Raw genomic sequence first — 13,481 nt, 5'->3', positions numbered from 1 at the left:
GATGGCAGGAGGAAGGAAACATGGAAGGGCTCCAGTCTCCACAGCTCTGCCCAGGAGATCTTGCGCTTGGGCAGATCCCATTTTGTCCATGCGCCCTGGGACCCTTGTTCCACTGCCTTTGACATTCGCTTCTCCTCCTCATGGGTCCATACCTCTGCCTGGACCATGCACTTGTGTTTCCCCACCACTGGAAGTGTTCAGAATTAAGGCCTTGCTGCCTGATGCAGGGGTTGCTGATGATGTCTTGCAGCTTCAGAGAACTCACTGCCTACTCTATGGCTGCGCTGGCTGCCCGCTTACCCCATATCTGGTTGTGACAGCTGCTTGCTTTACCAGGTCATCGTTGGAGTCTCTCGGGCTTAATAAAATTCTGCATTTTGCCACCTTGTATTCCTCCACAACTGATGACAGGGGGAGCTGTACTTGCCCAGATCAGATGTAAAGGCCCACTAAAGAGAAACTTGGGGGAATTCCCAACCATCTCTGCAGGTGCTTGTTGATTTTCCTCTCGATGCCCTCTACAGGTCATGGGGAACTCATAAACTGTGAAGAGCCAAAGAAGCCTGGGAAGAAGGCCATGCTGGTACAGCCAGGTCTGTCTTAAATTTACTGGGTCCGGAGTCCGGATTTGTCGATCCTCTTCAGCCATTCATCGATCTGCTTCACAGCATTGGTGCAATGGCTCCATCTGTCAGTGATACATTAAACCACTTTCCTAAGCACTTTGTTGGGTTGTCCTCAGTGGATGACCTCACCCTGAACTTGGAGGCTGAACTTGTTGGTGCCCTTCCCGATACACCATACTCATGGACTTGCTGGCCTTAAATGAGGGGGTTTCCAGTACACATTTTGCTTGGACATGTGACACGGTTGTTATTGTGTTGTTGTCCAAGTACCTTCATAGTGCCAGCTGGGCGATCCCCAACTCTCGCATGAAGCCACGGGTTACGCCTTCTACTGATGATATTAGGAGGTTCATACCCATAATAAACAGGATGGGGGAGATGGATTTATTTCAAAAACCAACAAGGAAACTGCAAACCAAATTAAGTTCTGCATTGTTGTTATGAACACTCATAAAATGCAGAATGCAATCAACTCTTGTCCTTCAAGTAGAAATACAAAATACAACAAAAATCTTTGGTTACACACAGTTTTGAAAATTGACGCTGTAAGTAGTTTTACATATCAGTCCACTAAACAGTCATTTAAATCAAATTTCAGCCTGAACTGGGGCTGTCCCACTGTACTGTAAGTGCTTGTGTTTATGATGGCATCTTCTTTAGTCCTGATTGTTTTCTCTCTCCTGTCCAGATGACAGCGTTTGGAGCATTCCTACATAAAGGAGCTTTCTGCAGAAACTACTTCAACCTATTAGACCTGCTGGTTGTTGGTGTGTCTCTGGTCTCCTTTGGCATTCAGTACGTATCACTCATTCATTGTTTTTTCAATGTCTTGGCTGAGCAATTGTGTTGTATTTGTGGTGGAGGGGCTGGATGGATGGTTAAGTCGGTTATTCTGTTGGTTCAACTTCACCGCTAGATGCCACTAAATCTTACACACTAGTCCTTTAAACCATAATCTGTAATGAATGACAGGCAATGAGCTGTCAGCAGATGAGTATTAGTTAAGGCCTTGAACATCACAAAGATGTTTAATGGTAACACCTCTGTCACATACATTACCTAGCTGAATCTGCTTATCCTTATCTTCTTATCTTCCATAGATCTTCTGCTATCTCAGTGGTGAAGATTCTCCGTGTTTTGAGAGTCCTCCGTCCGCTCAGGGCCATCAACAGAGCCAAGGGACTCAAGGTCAGAATGACAATAGTACAACGTGGAGCAGTGTGTATCTACTGTATGTGTGCGTAGTTCTCCATGTGAATAAGTCCTGAAGTATATTTGTGCATGCATGCCTCTGATACAGTACTGTGTACTCCTACTAACAGTGTGTAACTCCTTTGCAGCATGTGGTCCAGTGCGTGTTTGTTGCCATTAGGACCATTGGCAACATCATGATCGTCACCACGCTGCTGCAGTTCATGTTCGCTTGTATCGGAGTACAGCTCTTTAAGGTACAGTGAAGAGATGGTGAGAGGGAAAGAGTGTAGTGTGGTCACAAAACAAACTCTGACTCTGCTTGTTTGAAACAGTAACTTGTTGTACAGAAGTTGAGGGTCTAAAACTAAATGCATCTCTGACTTTCTTTGTTGTTTTCTTACACAGGGGAAATTTTATCGATGCACAGATGAGGCAAAGTCCAGCCCAGAGGAGTGCAAGTAAGTTCTTTTATGTCTTCACAGTTTCCAGCTTCAGATGTTGGCCTGCATGAGTGTCTCTGAGTTTATGCTTATGCATATATATGTGGTTAAAATTTCATCTATAAATCACAGAGGTACCTATATTCTCTACAACAACGGAGACACTGCGCTGCCCATGGTGAAGGAAAGGATCTGGTACAACAGTGAGTTCAACTTTGACAACGTCCTCATGGCCATGATGGCTCTCTTTACCGTCTCCACCTTTGAGGGATGGCCCACGTGAGTACTGCTTTGAGTTTGGTAGGACTCTGGATTCACTTAATGTTTGATAATTATTCACCTTTTTTCTGTCTAAATGAAAATTCTCTATTGTCACCATTTTCAGTAACCAAAAGTAAAGAGATATCACCTATTTTGTCTATAAATTGACCACTTTGTGTGTATGAATTTTTGCTTAAGCATGCATTTGTATTTGTAAGACTTAAAGTCCATCATGTACTATTAAGTAACCAACTTTGTTCAGTTATAGTTGCTATCAATAATTACCTGTTCAGTGTCTTGACTTTCTGTTTTTTTTTCTTAGTCTGTTGTACAAGGCCATTGACTCTAACAGAGAGAACATGGGTCCCATCTACAACTACCGCGTTGAAATCTCCATCTTCTTCATCATCTACATCATCATCATCGCCTTCTTCATGATGAACATCTTTGTCGGTTTCGTTATTGTCACCTTCCAGGAGCAGGGAGAGAAAGAGTACAAGAACTGTGAGCTGGACAAGAACCAGGTAGGAGCAGCCTGTTGCGTTTGTGAGTGTGATGGGTTGAACATTTTAAGTTTAGTAGAACAGAAGAACATGTAAAAGGAGATTTGTTGATCCCAAACAACTGGATGTAGCTAATTAACAATGCACCATTTCATCAATTTCATTTTTCTGCTTTAAAAAATGAATAAAGACTGACCTGATCCAAATGGATTTGTGCTCAAATGTGATGAAATATCTCCTGTATCTTATTACTGATAGGTCTAAAGAGTGCTCGCATCTTTTACATAAGACAACATTTTGCACTTGTTAATCTGTTTGTGTCTCTGTCTGTTTCTCTATTTGCCACCACCCAACCTCACCATCACTGCAGCGTCAGTGTGTGGAGTACGCTCTTAAGGCCCGCCCTCTGCGGCGATACATCCCCAAAAACCCGTACCAGTACAAGTTCTGGTATGTGGTCAACTCCACTGGCTTTGAGTATGTCATGTTTGTCCTAATCATCCTCAACACCTTGTGTCTGGCCATACAGGTAAGTACTCTTCATTCAGTCCTTCAGCTAAAATTGATGTAAACTAGCTGGTGAATCTACCTTCATTCATTTAATGGTACAATGGATCATAAATCCATTGACAAAACCCATCTAGCTTAAGTTCATGATACCCATTACTGCATATTACCCGGAAAACATTAGTTTGATTATATACACCACATGGAGATTAGATATTTAAAACATAATATTGTTGGAAATATTTCGGTGCTTGTTGAGAATTTCATGGCAGCAGTTATTTTAAGATGTTTTGGGGCATTTTCCTCTTCATTGGAGTTAATAGTACAGTATAACTGAATAAATTCAACACTTCCTATTATATTGTGTACTACTGAATATAGATGTACTTAATACACATGTATCAATGATAAATGTTTGTTTTATATCTCTGCTTAGTCAGTCTGTCTGTCTCTTTCCAGCACCATGGTCAGTCTCATCTGTTTAACTACGCCATGGACATCCTAAACATGGTCTTCACCGGGGTTTTCACTGTGGAGATGATCCTCAAGCTCATCGCCTTCAAACCCAGAGTAAGTCTCTTTGTTTGTAGAAATTTGCAGATATTGCAGTATTTGCAATATTTAAGCAAATAATATGCAAATATAAGCAAAACTGCCACTACGGTTTGCTCAGTTTTCCTTTTAGACCTCCCCTTACATTTTATCCCAACAATGGTTCTTGTCTGATAGCCTTCCCCTTTTCCTTTTAACCCAGCCCTCATACACTCTTCCTGTCCCTCTTACCTCCCCTCTGGTTCCTCTTGATGCGTCTCACTGTGGGGCTCTTCCCCCACTGACTGCGACACCTCTTCCATTTTCTCCTTACCCCCACCCTCCATTACTCCTGTCACCGTAACCTCTCTACCTCTTACACTTTCCTGCATCCCCCTCCTCTCCTGCCTTTCTCCCTCCTCCTGCTGGCTGTACATGCTGCCATATTCAGGACTATGTCGGAGACGCCTGGAACGTCTTCGATGCTTTGGTGGTGATTGGCAGTGTAATCGACATCATACTCAGCCAGGTAGAAAGACGTCAGTATGTACAACTCTGTCATTCCCTCTTCCGGCTCTCCCACTGCTGCTGCCACTCTCCTTTTTTTCCCTTCCTTCACGTCTCTCCTCCTTCCCTTCCTTCCTCTCTTAATTTTATATTATCTCTTAAGGTTGGCTTGATCCAATTTCTGCTCATGAAGCAAATCTGTTGAATCTGGTGTGGACTTAATGGTTGATGGGCACCATAGACCAACTGGACTGGAACAATTTCCATCAGTTATATGCGTCTACAACTCAACAGTGTTAAACATACTGTATGCATTGAGCCATGAGTCCATACTGATTAGATTTTGTTAAATTGCTTTAAGTCTATGGTGGCCATTTCTTTGAGTCTGCTACTGTATCAGTGAGAGTAACAATTACTTTCAAAATTCAAGAATAATGACAACGAGTTCTAAGTTTTCAGATGGATATTTCTAAAAATTTGTCATTATATATTATATATAAAAAGTTATACTCTCACAGGCTCAGTGGCAGGAAGGATTTGACTTTCAACCTCACTGTTATATCAAATCACAACCTTTTGATGTTCTCTTCTATCTTTCATAATTCTTCTTTTTTTTACCTCTTCTTCTTCTTCTTTCTTTTCTTTCCTGCTCTGTTGTCTCTCTCTTTCTTCTTTTCTGTGTGTCTTTGTTGCTTGTGCTTGCAGAACTATTTTGCTGATGCATGGAACACGTTTGATGCCTTAATTGTTGTGGGTAGCGTGGTTGACATTGCCATCACTGAGATCAATGTAAGTAGTCATTTATCACACATACACACCTGTCTTCCTGTGACGCTCCCAGCAGGAGGACCTTGCTTTAGCATTAGAGTTGCGTTCAAGATCACAACATTTTTTTTAATGTTTAAATAAATGCTAGCAACTGGCCACAGTGTCAAGATTAATTGCTCAGTTTTATTTGATTATTATGTTATGATGACTAAATCATTTTTAACTGAACAGAAAAAAGGGTAAAATGAGACTTTCACATGTTTAGTGGTGTACAAATGAAATCTATGTTAAGATTTTTAAGATTTCGAAATTTAATCAGCATTTCTTGCAATTCTGTCCAGATTATATACCTCAAAATGCTTTATCCTCCCTGGATTACAAAAAATAATTGATAACAGAGACAGTAAAAATAAAATGTTTGAATTGTTTTTGAATGCAACTCAATTATCCCATGTAAAAATCTTGCATGTAGTAATTCCTCTGCTTGTAAACTCTTTGAATCTGCCGTCCTGCTACTGCGAAACCACTCTGTGTGCAGGTCTGCTCTTAACACTGACCCCATGTTAGCTGCAGGGTGGTCCGTGTGAAAGTGTATGTTTGTCCTGTTAGTCACTTGTTTTGAATGGATGTTTGAATGAGAGAGCACACTGTAAACCTTCATTGATCAAACTCTAGGATATGATGTAATGTATAAAATAAATGTTGCATGCAGAGAGCCTGGATATTATGAGTTAGAGGAAAAAAGTAAATATAACCTGAGATGTCAGCACTTCATGTACAGTGGCTGCTGTATTGAACCAGTGTTTTAAGATTAAGATTTGCCTTTATTGCCAAAAGAAGTATGTAGGACTTTGTGCTCTCAGCTTCCTGTGTGAAAATGTTCCCAACAGGTACCATCAAAGGTGAGCGGTTGGGCTCAGTCACTGTAGCTTTACTGCTCATTAGACAGAGGCAGAGAGGGAAAGTTAAGGCAGATAACGATTCGGCTTTCAACTTTTAATTCTCAGAAGACCGAGAGAAACTCCCCAGAGAGATGGTAAATTAATTAAAAGAAACCTAATAGTGTGACGAATACGAGATGTTTGTGATGCACGCAGCTGTATGTACAAATACCAACACTGAACTTCATACAGTATCTCTTCAGCCTAGCAAACTGGGGGATCCGCATTTGCAAGTGTGATCCGGTTGTAGCAATAAAACTGTGGAAGACAACTCGACACTCCATTGCCCCATTCATTTTCATACACAACAAAAACAACTTGAAACTTCCTCGACCTTGATCAACCATCACAATAATTCACAGCACCTTGATTTGTTTTAGTCAAAAAGTCAGTAATTAATCAGTCAGTAATTGTCATACAGCAACAGGAAGTGATGAAAGTCTCTTCCAAAACAAAATCTCAAAAAGAAACGTGTTGCAAATCAGGTTTGATATTGAAAAGTAATATAATTTAAAAACAGTGGAAAAAGTGTTTCAGATATTTAATTACATCCAGCATGAATCGCATAAAAATGTATTTGGGGTAATTTTATGTAGATGATAGTAATGATAAAACAAAACAGTATCAGTATTTTCCTCTAAGGATGTGTATCAGTGCTTCCCCCTCATGGTGAATGTCAACAGATAAACTCTTTATCTGCTGAAGTTCATTTTCCATTAGCGTTGTATGCCTGCATCTCATGTCTGCTGAGAACATTAGGTAAAGCTTTTGCATGAGAGGCTTCACGCTGATGTTGTTTTTGTTTGTGGTATAAATAATAATGCTGTGGGGATTTTTTTTAAGTGATGGAGCTTCTGAGTGATTTTTTAAAAATGTAATTAGATGTTGAATGAATGAAAGGTAATAATGATGTGTGATGACGTTTGCAGCAGCATTGACTCGTGAACGGTTTGGTGCTGTACAGCTGGTTTGTGTAACTCGGATTAACTTTAGGCTTTTGATTTCAAGTCGGCAGCCATTCCTGTCGTCAAGGTGATAGTGGAACCAGGGGTAAGAAGAAGCCCCTCCTCCTCCTCCATCTATGTCCCCTTACCCTTTTTACCCATTTAAAAGCATCAAGATCTTTTTGTTGTCGCTCTCTGTCGCTCACTTAACTGATGCATTGAGATGCTTTCTGTCAGAACTTCTGGTCTCACTTTTTCAGTCAAGTGTGAGGGTTTGTGATCGAACTCTCAATGTTTGTCAAAGTCTTGTTTTGAAACCGCCTGGTTTGTTGCATTTTGGCCCCCAGTTTCATGGTTGAGCTGACATTTTGTTTTGTTTAGATCTTGTCCTGTCTTGGTGCATGGCATGAGACGGAGGAACAGCTAACGCGCTGTGTGGTCTTTTGTCTCATTTCTTCATTACAGCATAGCTTGACCAAATGTTTGCAATCAGACTACCAACGTCATATAGTCAATGCACTGCTTTGAATTTACACTTCTTGTCAAAGGTCTTGTGTGATTGTACTGTAAAAGATCCATCTTGGTGTTTGACTCAATTGTAAACAGTCGTTCACAGTTTGTCTTTTGGTTTGTTTGTCTTTAGACTGCAGATTGTGTCTGTTGCCTGTTTATCAGTCAGAATTAAATGTACTGTATGTGTAAATCCCCCAGGTCTGTTCATGGCATGGTGTTTAAGACACTGCTACTCTGCATGCACGTTGATTGTTGTCATTGCAAAGACGCAGAAAGATCACAAATAGGAAGATTTCTTCATAACGATTTTCATTTATTTTTATGTTGTTTGTAAGTTGAACACATGACTGGTTGAAAGAACGCATGTAAGAATGACTGCCGGCTGTGTTTGGATATTACATCTTTAGTTTCTTCATCCCTTAATCGCTCTCTGTCTCCTGCCCTTCAGAACACGGAGGACAGCGCTCGCATCTCCATCACCTTCTTCCGCCTGTTCAGAGTGATGCGATTGGTCAAACTGCTGAGCAGAGGGGAGGGCATCAGGACTCTGCTGTGGACCTTCATCAAGTCCTTTCAGGTGAGACTGTGAGATAGGCAGCTAATACACATCCTTCTTGAATCTGCAGTATTATAAAACAGATAAGAGAGACTTGGAGCGTTAACTTCTAAAAACAGCTGCAGGGTAGTTGGCTTATGAGTTAATACGTAGTTTCACATATTTTCACCAATGTATAATATATTCAGCCCATTTGTCTTTTTAAGAAAATAGCACTACATTGAAAAAAACACTAGGTGCTGCGTCAGTGAGAGGATGAAATAAAAACAATCCTGTTTGAAAAATACATGTTTCCATCTGTACATCAGTTTCTGATACTATGAGGCAACATTTTATAACTGAAACGTTACAAGTGATAATCATGTATTTGATTGGCCAACATAGTGCATCATTGGTTAACCATGCATTGTGTCAAAAACTGATCCATATTCATTTTTTATGTGAGGGGCCTTCTAAGTCAGTAGTCAAGTTGTACCAGTGAACCAAGTTACACCATTTTAAATTGCATAAGAGCACAGAAGTTTGAGTGGTTATTTTGCAACTGCTGTTTGGTTGGTAACTAGTAGATGACAATGTGCATCACTGAAATTCACGACTGTAGATTGCAGGGTTTTGTTACAGTGTCTTACTCTTTTCTCTTTTTTTCCCAACCAGGCTCTTCCCTATGTTGCACTTCTGATAGCCATGTTGTTCTTCATCTATGCTGTAATTGGAATGCAGGTAAAGTGTAAAATATTTTTATAATCAAATGTGATCAGAGTACGACTGGAACCTGAAAGACACCCTGCAAGATATATGTTGCCTCCAGTGACTGATATCATCTTGTAACCCCTTGTTTTGTAGTTTTTTTAGGCGGTATCTGAGAGCAGGCTGGTTGATTCTTTGTATTACACTTTTGTCCACTTTTAGGTGTTTGGGAAAATAGCCATGGTGGATGGGACACAAATCAACCGCAACAACAACTTCCAAACCTTTCCTCAAGCTGTCCTGATGCTCTTCAGGTCTTTGTGTTTGTTTAACTTGAATTGCCGATTATAAGTAACTAAGAGTCATACGTTGATGTGCAAAAAAACTCTCATTCTGCTTCTGTATTAATGTTTCCTGGTTGTTGTTGAATGTTAGGTGTGCCACTGGTGAGGCCTGGCAGGAGATCATGCTGGCCTGTCTGCCAGGAAAGCTCTGTGATTTGGAGTCCGACTACAACCCCGGAGAGGAAAGAACCTGCGGCAGTGGCTTTGCTGTCATCTACTTCATCAGCTTCTATATGCTCTGTGCTTTTCTGGTAATCTTTAGATGTGTCTCTGAATTCAGCAGCAGTAATGTTTGGACACAGACTGCATGCACATTCCTGTATACAATGAAATACAACAAAAAATGCTAAAAAAAAGTGCTGCATGTCCTGGTTTCAGATCATCAACCTGTTTGTAGCTGTCATCATGGATAACTTTGACTATCTGACCCGTGATTGGTCCATTCTTGGACCACATCACCTGGATGAGTTTAAAAGGATCTGGTCTGAATATGACCCTGAAGCCAAGTGAGTACTCAGGACTCATTTTGGAGACAGTAACAGTTTTTCTTGAATTATCAGTGTAACTGTGGAAGTAGTGAAGCCAGTGCTCAGTGGTATCATGTCTTTGATTTGATTGTGTGTTGTTGTCAGGGGCAGGATAAAGCACCTTGATGTGGTGACTCTGCTGAGGAGGATCCAGCCTCCACTGGGCTTCGGCAAGCTCTGTCCTCACAGAGTGGCCTGCAAGGTAGGTTTCCATGCTCATACTTATACAGAGAGAGAAATGCATGAATTGAAGTTGTGGTAAATCTTGAGGATGACAAAAATACATTAAACCTTTTGTACATCTTTGACATTTCTGCATGTGATTGCAGCGTCTGGTGGCGATGAACATGCCCCTGAACAGTGATGGGACTGTCATGTTTAATGCCACCTTGTTTGCTCTGGTCCGCACCGCTCTCAAGATTAAAACAGAAGGTGAGTCTGCACCTCCTGTCCATCAGAGATATTCAAAATTGTCTGTTATATTCATATGGATTGTGGCTATTTGGTCTGTGCATTCCCACTCTGTACAGTAAAGACGAGGGATTTGTAGTATAAAATAGTACTCTGAGGTACTTTGACCACAAGGTAAGAAGATGGAGCACGGGTATATACAGTAAGTGCCTGTCCTATTGTGTGTACCGCAGCTTCCACGTATAAAAGCTACTTGAGTTATCAGTTCAGACATCTGGAGATCTCTCGAATTTCGTCCGTAACTAAGAGAAAATTCTAAGAACATGAGGTGCCACAAATTCTCTTAAATTACTTGTACATGCGACTTAAGAACAAATCTGTTCATGAGTTGTTCTTGCATGAGGCCATGTGTTTGATATTTGGTAATTTTTTCACCTTTAATCAGTTATTATTCCCATATTCATGAACAGAGCTGCTTTAATACTTTGTCTAGTAAGCATTATTCACCACCATAAGGACACAAAAACATAAACTGAAATGAATATTCAGCATATAAAATATGCCTTTTATGAAGGTTAATTAAATTAAAGTTTATGGAACAAACAGAGCAAATTCATCAATCAGTGTAGAGGCATGAATCCTATAAAATGAAACCAAACATACCAAGACATCAATTACTTACGTCCAGAAATCTGCAAGCCAACACTTCTAAATGATTTACTCTGACAGAGATCATCGGACAGAGCTCATGCATTTAAATGTATGTCACGTCATGCTACTGTGACTTTAATAGAATAGTTCCTTATTTACAAACTCTGTTAATGTCTTGAACTCTTCCTAGTCAGAAAGTCCATAAACTCATTTAGCATTTTGCCACAAGAGGGAACTATAGATGTTCAATAAGTGGTTTCTCTCCAGCACCCACTGCTCGGCTAAGTTGACATAAAAGCCAGAACATTTCATTTATGCATAATATGGCATCAAAAGTATTTAATTTATTCAACTGATTCAGATAATTTACTTTTAAACTCTATTTCATGTTTACTGGGAGTGTTTCCTGCTCAATTGGATTTGGATTTATTACTTTCTCTCTAGTTATGTATTTGTATTTTAATGTTTTATGTTATTGTTGATTTGTCTTTGGCATATTTGCAGTGTATTGATAACTGTGTATGTGTGAGAGAGATACAATTAATACTTTCTGCTATGAACCACTTAATTCACCAACATATTCAGCAGCTACTTGACACTTTTGCCAAAAAATACCTTACATTCTTCACATTTTCTGCCATTTCCAAGGTAACCTGGAGCAAGCCAATGAGGAGCTGAGAGCTGTGATCAAGAAGATCTGGAAAAGGACCAGCATGAAGCTGCTGGACCAAGTGGTGCCCCCTGCAGGCGGTCAGTGGTCATTAAACACAAGCAGGAACACGTGATGATCAGTTGACAGTGTCTGTGTCTCTCTCATTTGGGAGAGAGAGACACAGACACCGTCATTCACAGTTCTGTGAATGACGGTGTCTGTCTCTCTCGCTCCCTCTGCACCATTCTCTCGCTTGATTTGAAAACACAATACTTCTCATTTCTATTTTCACAAGAATTAACATGTGACCGACAGTATAGGGGAACACAGCTTCCTGCTGATAGCATTTATGATGCTTTTTTTCCAAATCAACATACAAGTGAGGTCAAATCCAAGTCAAAGTAGCTCAAGGAGACACTTTAGAGAATAAGTGCTGCATACAAAAAGCTCCATGTTCAACCTGACACAAAGTGCCACAAGGTTGAATGAGAGAAAGAGCAGGTGAATAGACTGGTTGAAGACCAGATATGCTGCTGATTTTGGACCATTTGCACACATAACAGAAGGGATATCAAGCATGAGATCTTAATATTATGTAAAATTAATTTACATCTGTTAATACATTATTTGTATTGACAGAAACACTGCAGACTGCATGTGTATAAATAGAGGGAGGAAGGATGTCAAACAATGGACATGCTTTTGAATGCGACTTTATTATCCCCATAAGTTGAACTGAAATGAAGTCGGTTACATTTGCTTTGCTGATTATTTTCACTCTTCTGGATACACTCTCTCTCTGTTTTACCCACTATATTCTATGTGTCAGACAGGAATCATGTCAAACTTAGATGGAAGACAAGCCGATCTGTGATATTTTGTTTCAAATACATTTTGTTGTTGTGATCAAATCATTATGGTGTCAGAGATGGAGTGAGAGAGTTAAAGTTATACTCTAATTTGATACCCAGATTTTGTCTTTTGGGTATCAAACGCACCCTAAACTTGAAAGAGGGCCTTTAGTGGTTCATTATTTTCCATTAAGAAGTTGAAAAAAATGATATGAAAACATGAATCCAAGCTGACTACTGCTGCTCACTATGGAGGAGATATTTACATATTGTACAAAGCCACATTTCAAATTTACAGAGTGGAAATGTTTAGTGCGCAAAATCTAGGTTTTGGGGTTAATCCATGAGAGGCCTTGAGTATCTTGTTTTTGCTTTGCTCTGAAGCACTGACACCCACTTGCTGACCACAACCAGCAAAACGCGACCGAGGACCAGACTCTTCCTTGTAGTTCCACCTCAGTTCACAGAAACACCCCTTATCTGTCTCAGCCAGTTTCTTTTAGAATCACTGGTTTTGTTTATCATTAATCTGACTGTTGGTTGGACCTCTCTCCTCCTCTAGCTCACACTCACTCTGTCATACTGACTAAATCTTATTCAGATCAGAACATCCTGAAACAGTGTAGAGAGATTTCATAAAATGCTGATGTTTTATATATGTTGTATCCTTTTTATGTTTTGCTACTGATACAGGCCAAGTGCATGTACATGTGCAGTTTTCTGTCTGTGCTGAGACTTCTGTTTGTAAAACTAGTTTTACAAACATTTTTATAAACAGCTTTAGCAAAAACTGACTGACTGACATTATGCACGTAACAAATAACAATTCTAAGATGAACTGTGCATTTCCTTGAACTCCTTGAACAACTGTGTTTGCATGCATCAATTACCAGCATGTCGAGATAAAGGAGTTTCAAAATGATTGCCAAGCTGAGATATGCCAGTAATTGCACTTCAGCCAAGTGTGTGGCCATTGGTCATACCAGTCAAGTATCAAAAATCACTGTATATGAGTTCAAACTGTGGTTTGTGGTCTGTTCTATTTTATGGTTCTCATGTAAGAAACT

At 40.1% G+C, this 13,481-nt stretch overlaps 1 protein-coding gene across 1 annotated transcript in view; it reads left to right on the top strand.

The window, feature by feature from the left end:
- The window catches only part of cacna1db (calcium channel, voltage-dependent, L type, alpha 1D subunit, b), an 88,341-nt gene that overhangs the window by 62,605 nt on the left and 12,255 nt on the right, over positions 1-13,481 (top strand). The window contains exons 22-39 of the mRNA XM_042407944.1: positions 1,315-1,421; positions 1,727-1,814; positions 1,967-2,074; positions 2,226-2,278; positions 2,393-2,539; positions 2,844-3,045; positions 3,395-3,553; positions 3,991-4,101; positions 4,514-4,591; positions 5,275-5,358; positions 8,184-8,312; positions 8,946-9,011; positions 9,201-9,292; positions 9,414-9,573; positions 9,701-9,828; positions 9,955-10,051; positions 10,179-10,281; positions 11,560-11,661. Of these exons, the coding sequence (XP_042263878.1) occupies positions 1,315-1,421; positions 1,727-1,814; positions 1,967-2,074; positions 2,226-2,278; positions 2,393-2,539; positions 2,844-3,045; positions 3,395-3,553; positions 3,991-4,101; positions 4,514-4,591; positions 5,275-5,358; positions 8,184-8,312; positions 8,946-9,011; positions 9,201-9,292; positions 9,414-9,573; positions 9,701-9,828; positions 9,955-10,051; positions 10,179-10,281; positions 11,560-11,661 (2,014 nt within the window). The remainder of the gene's footprint in view (positions 1-1,314; positions 1,422-1,726; positions 1,815-1,966; positions 2,075-2,225; positions 2,279-2,392; positions 2,540-2,843; positions 3,046-3,394; positions 3,554-3,990; positions 4,102-4,513; positions 4,592-5,274; positions 5,359-8,183; positions 8,313-8,945; positions 9,012-9,200; positions 9,293-9,413; positions 9,574-9,700; positions 9,829-9,954; positions 10,052-10,178; positions 10,282-11,559; positions 11,662-13,481) is intronic.

The sequence above is a fragment of the Thunnus maccoyii genome, chromosome 4 (assembly GCF_910596095.1).
Source record: "Thunnus maccoyii chromosome 4, fThuMac1.1, whole genome shotgun sequence".
Classification (NCBI taxonomy): Eukaryota; Metazoa; Chordata; class Actinopteri; order Scombriformes; family Scombridae; genus Thunnus; species Thunnus maccoyii.
Note: the sequence above shows the minus strand (reverse complement) of the source record. Positions and strands in the feature narration are given on the sequence as shown.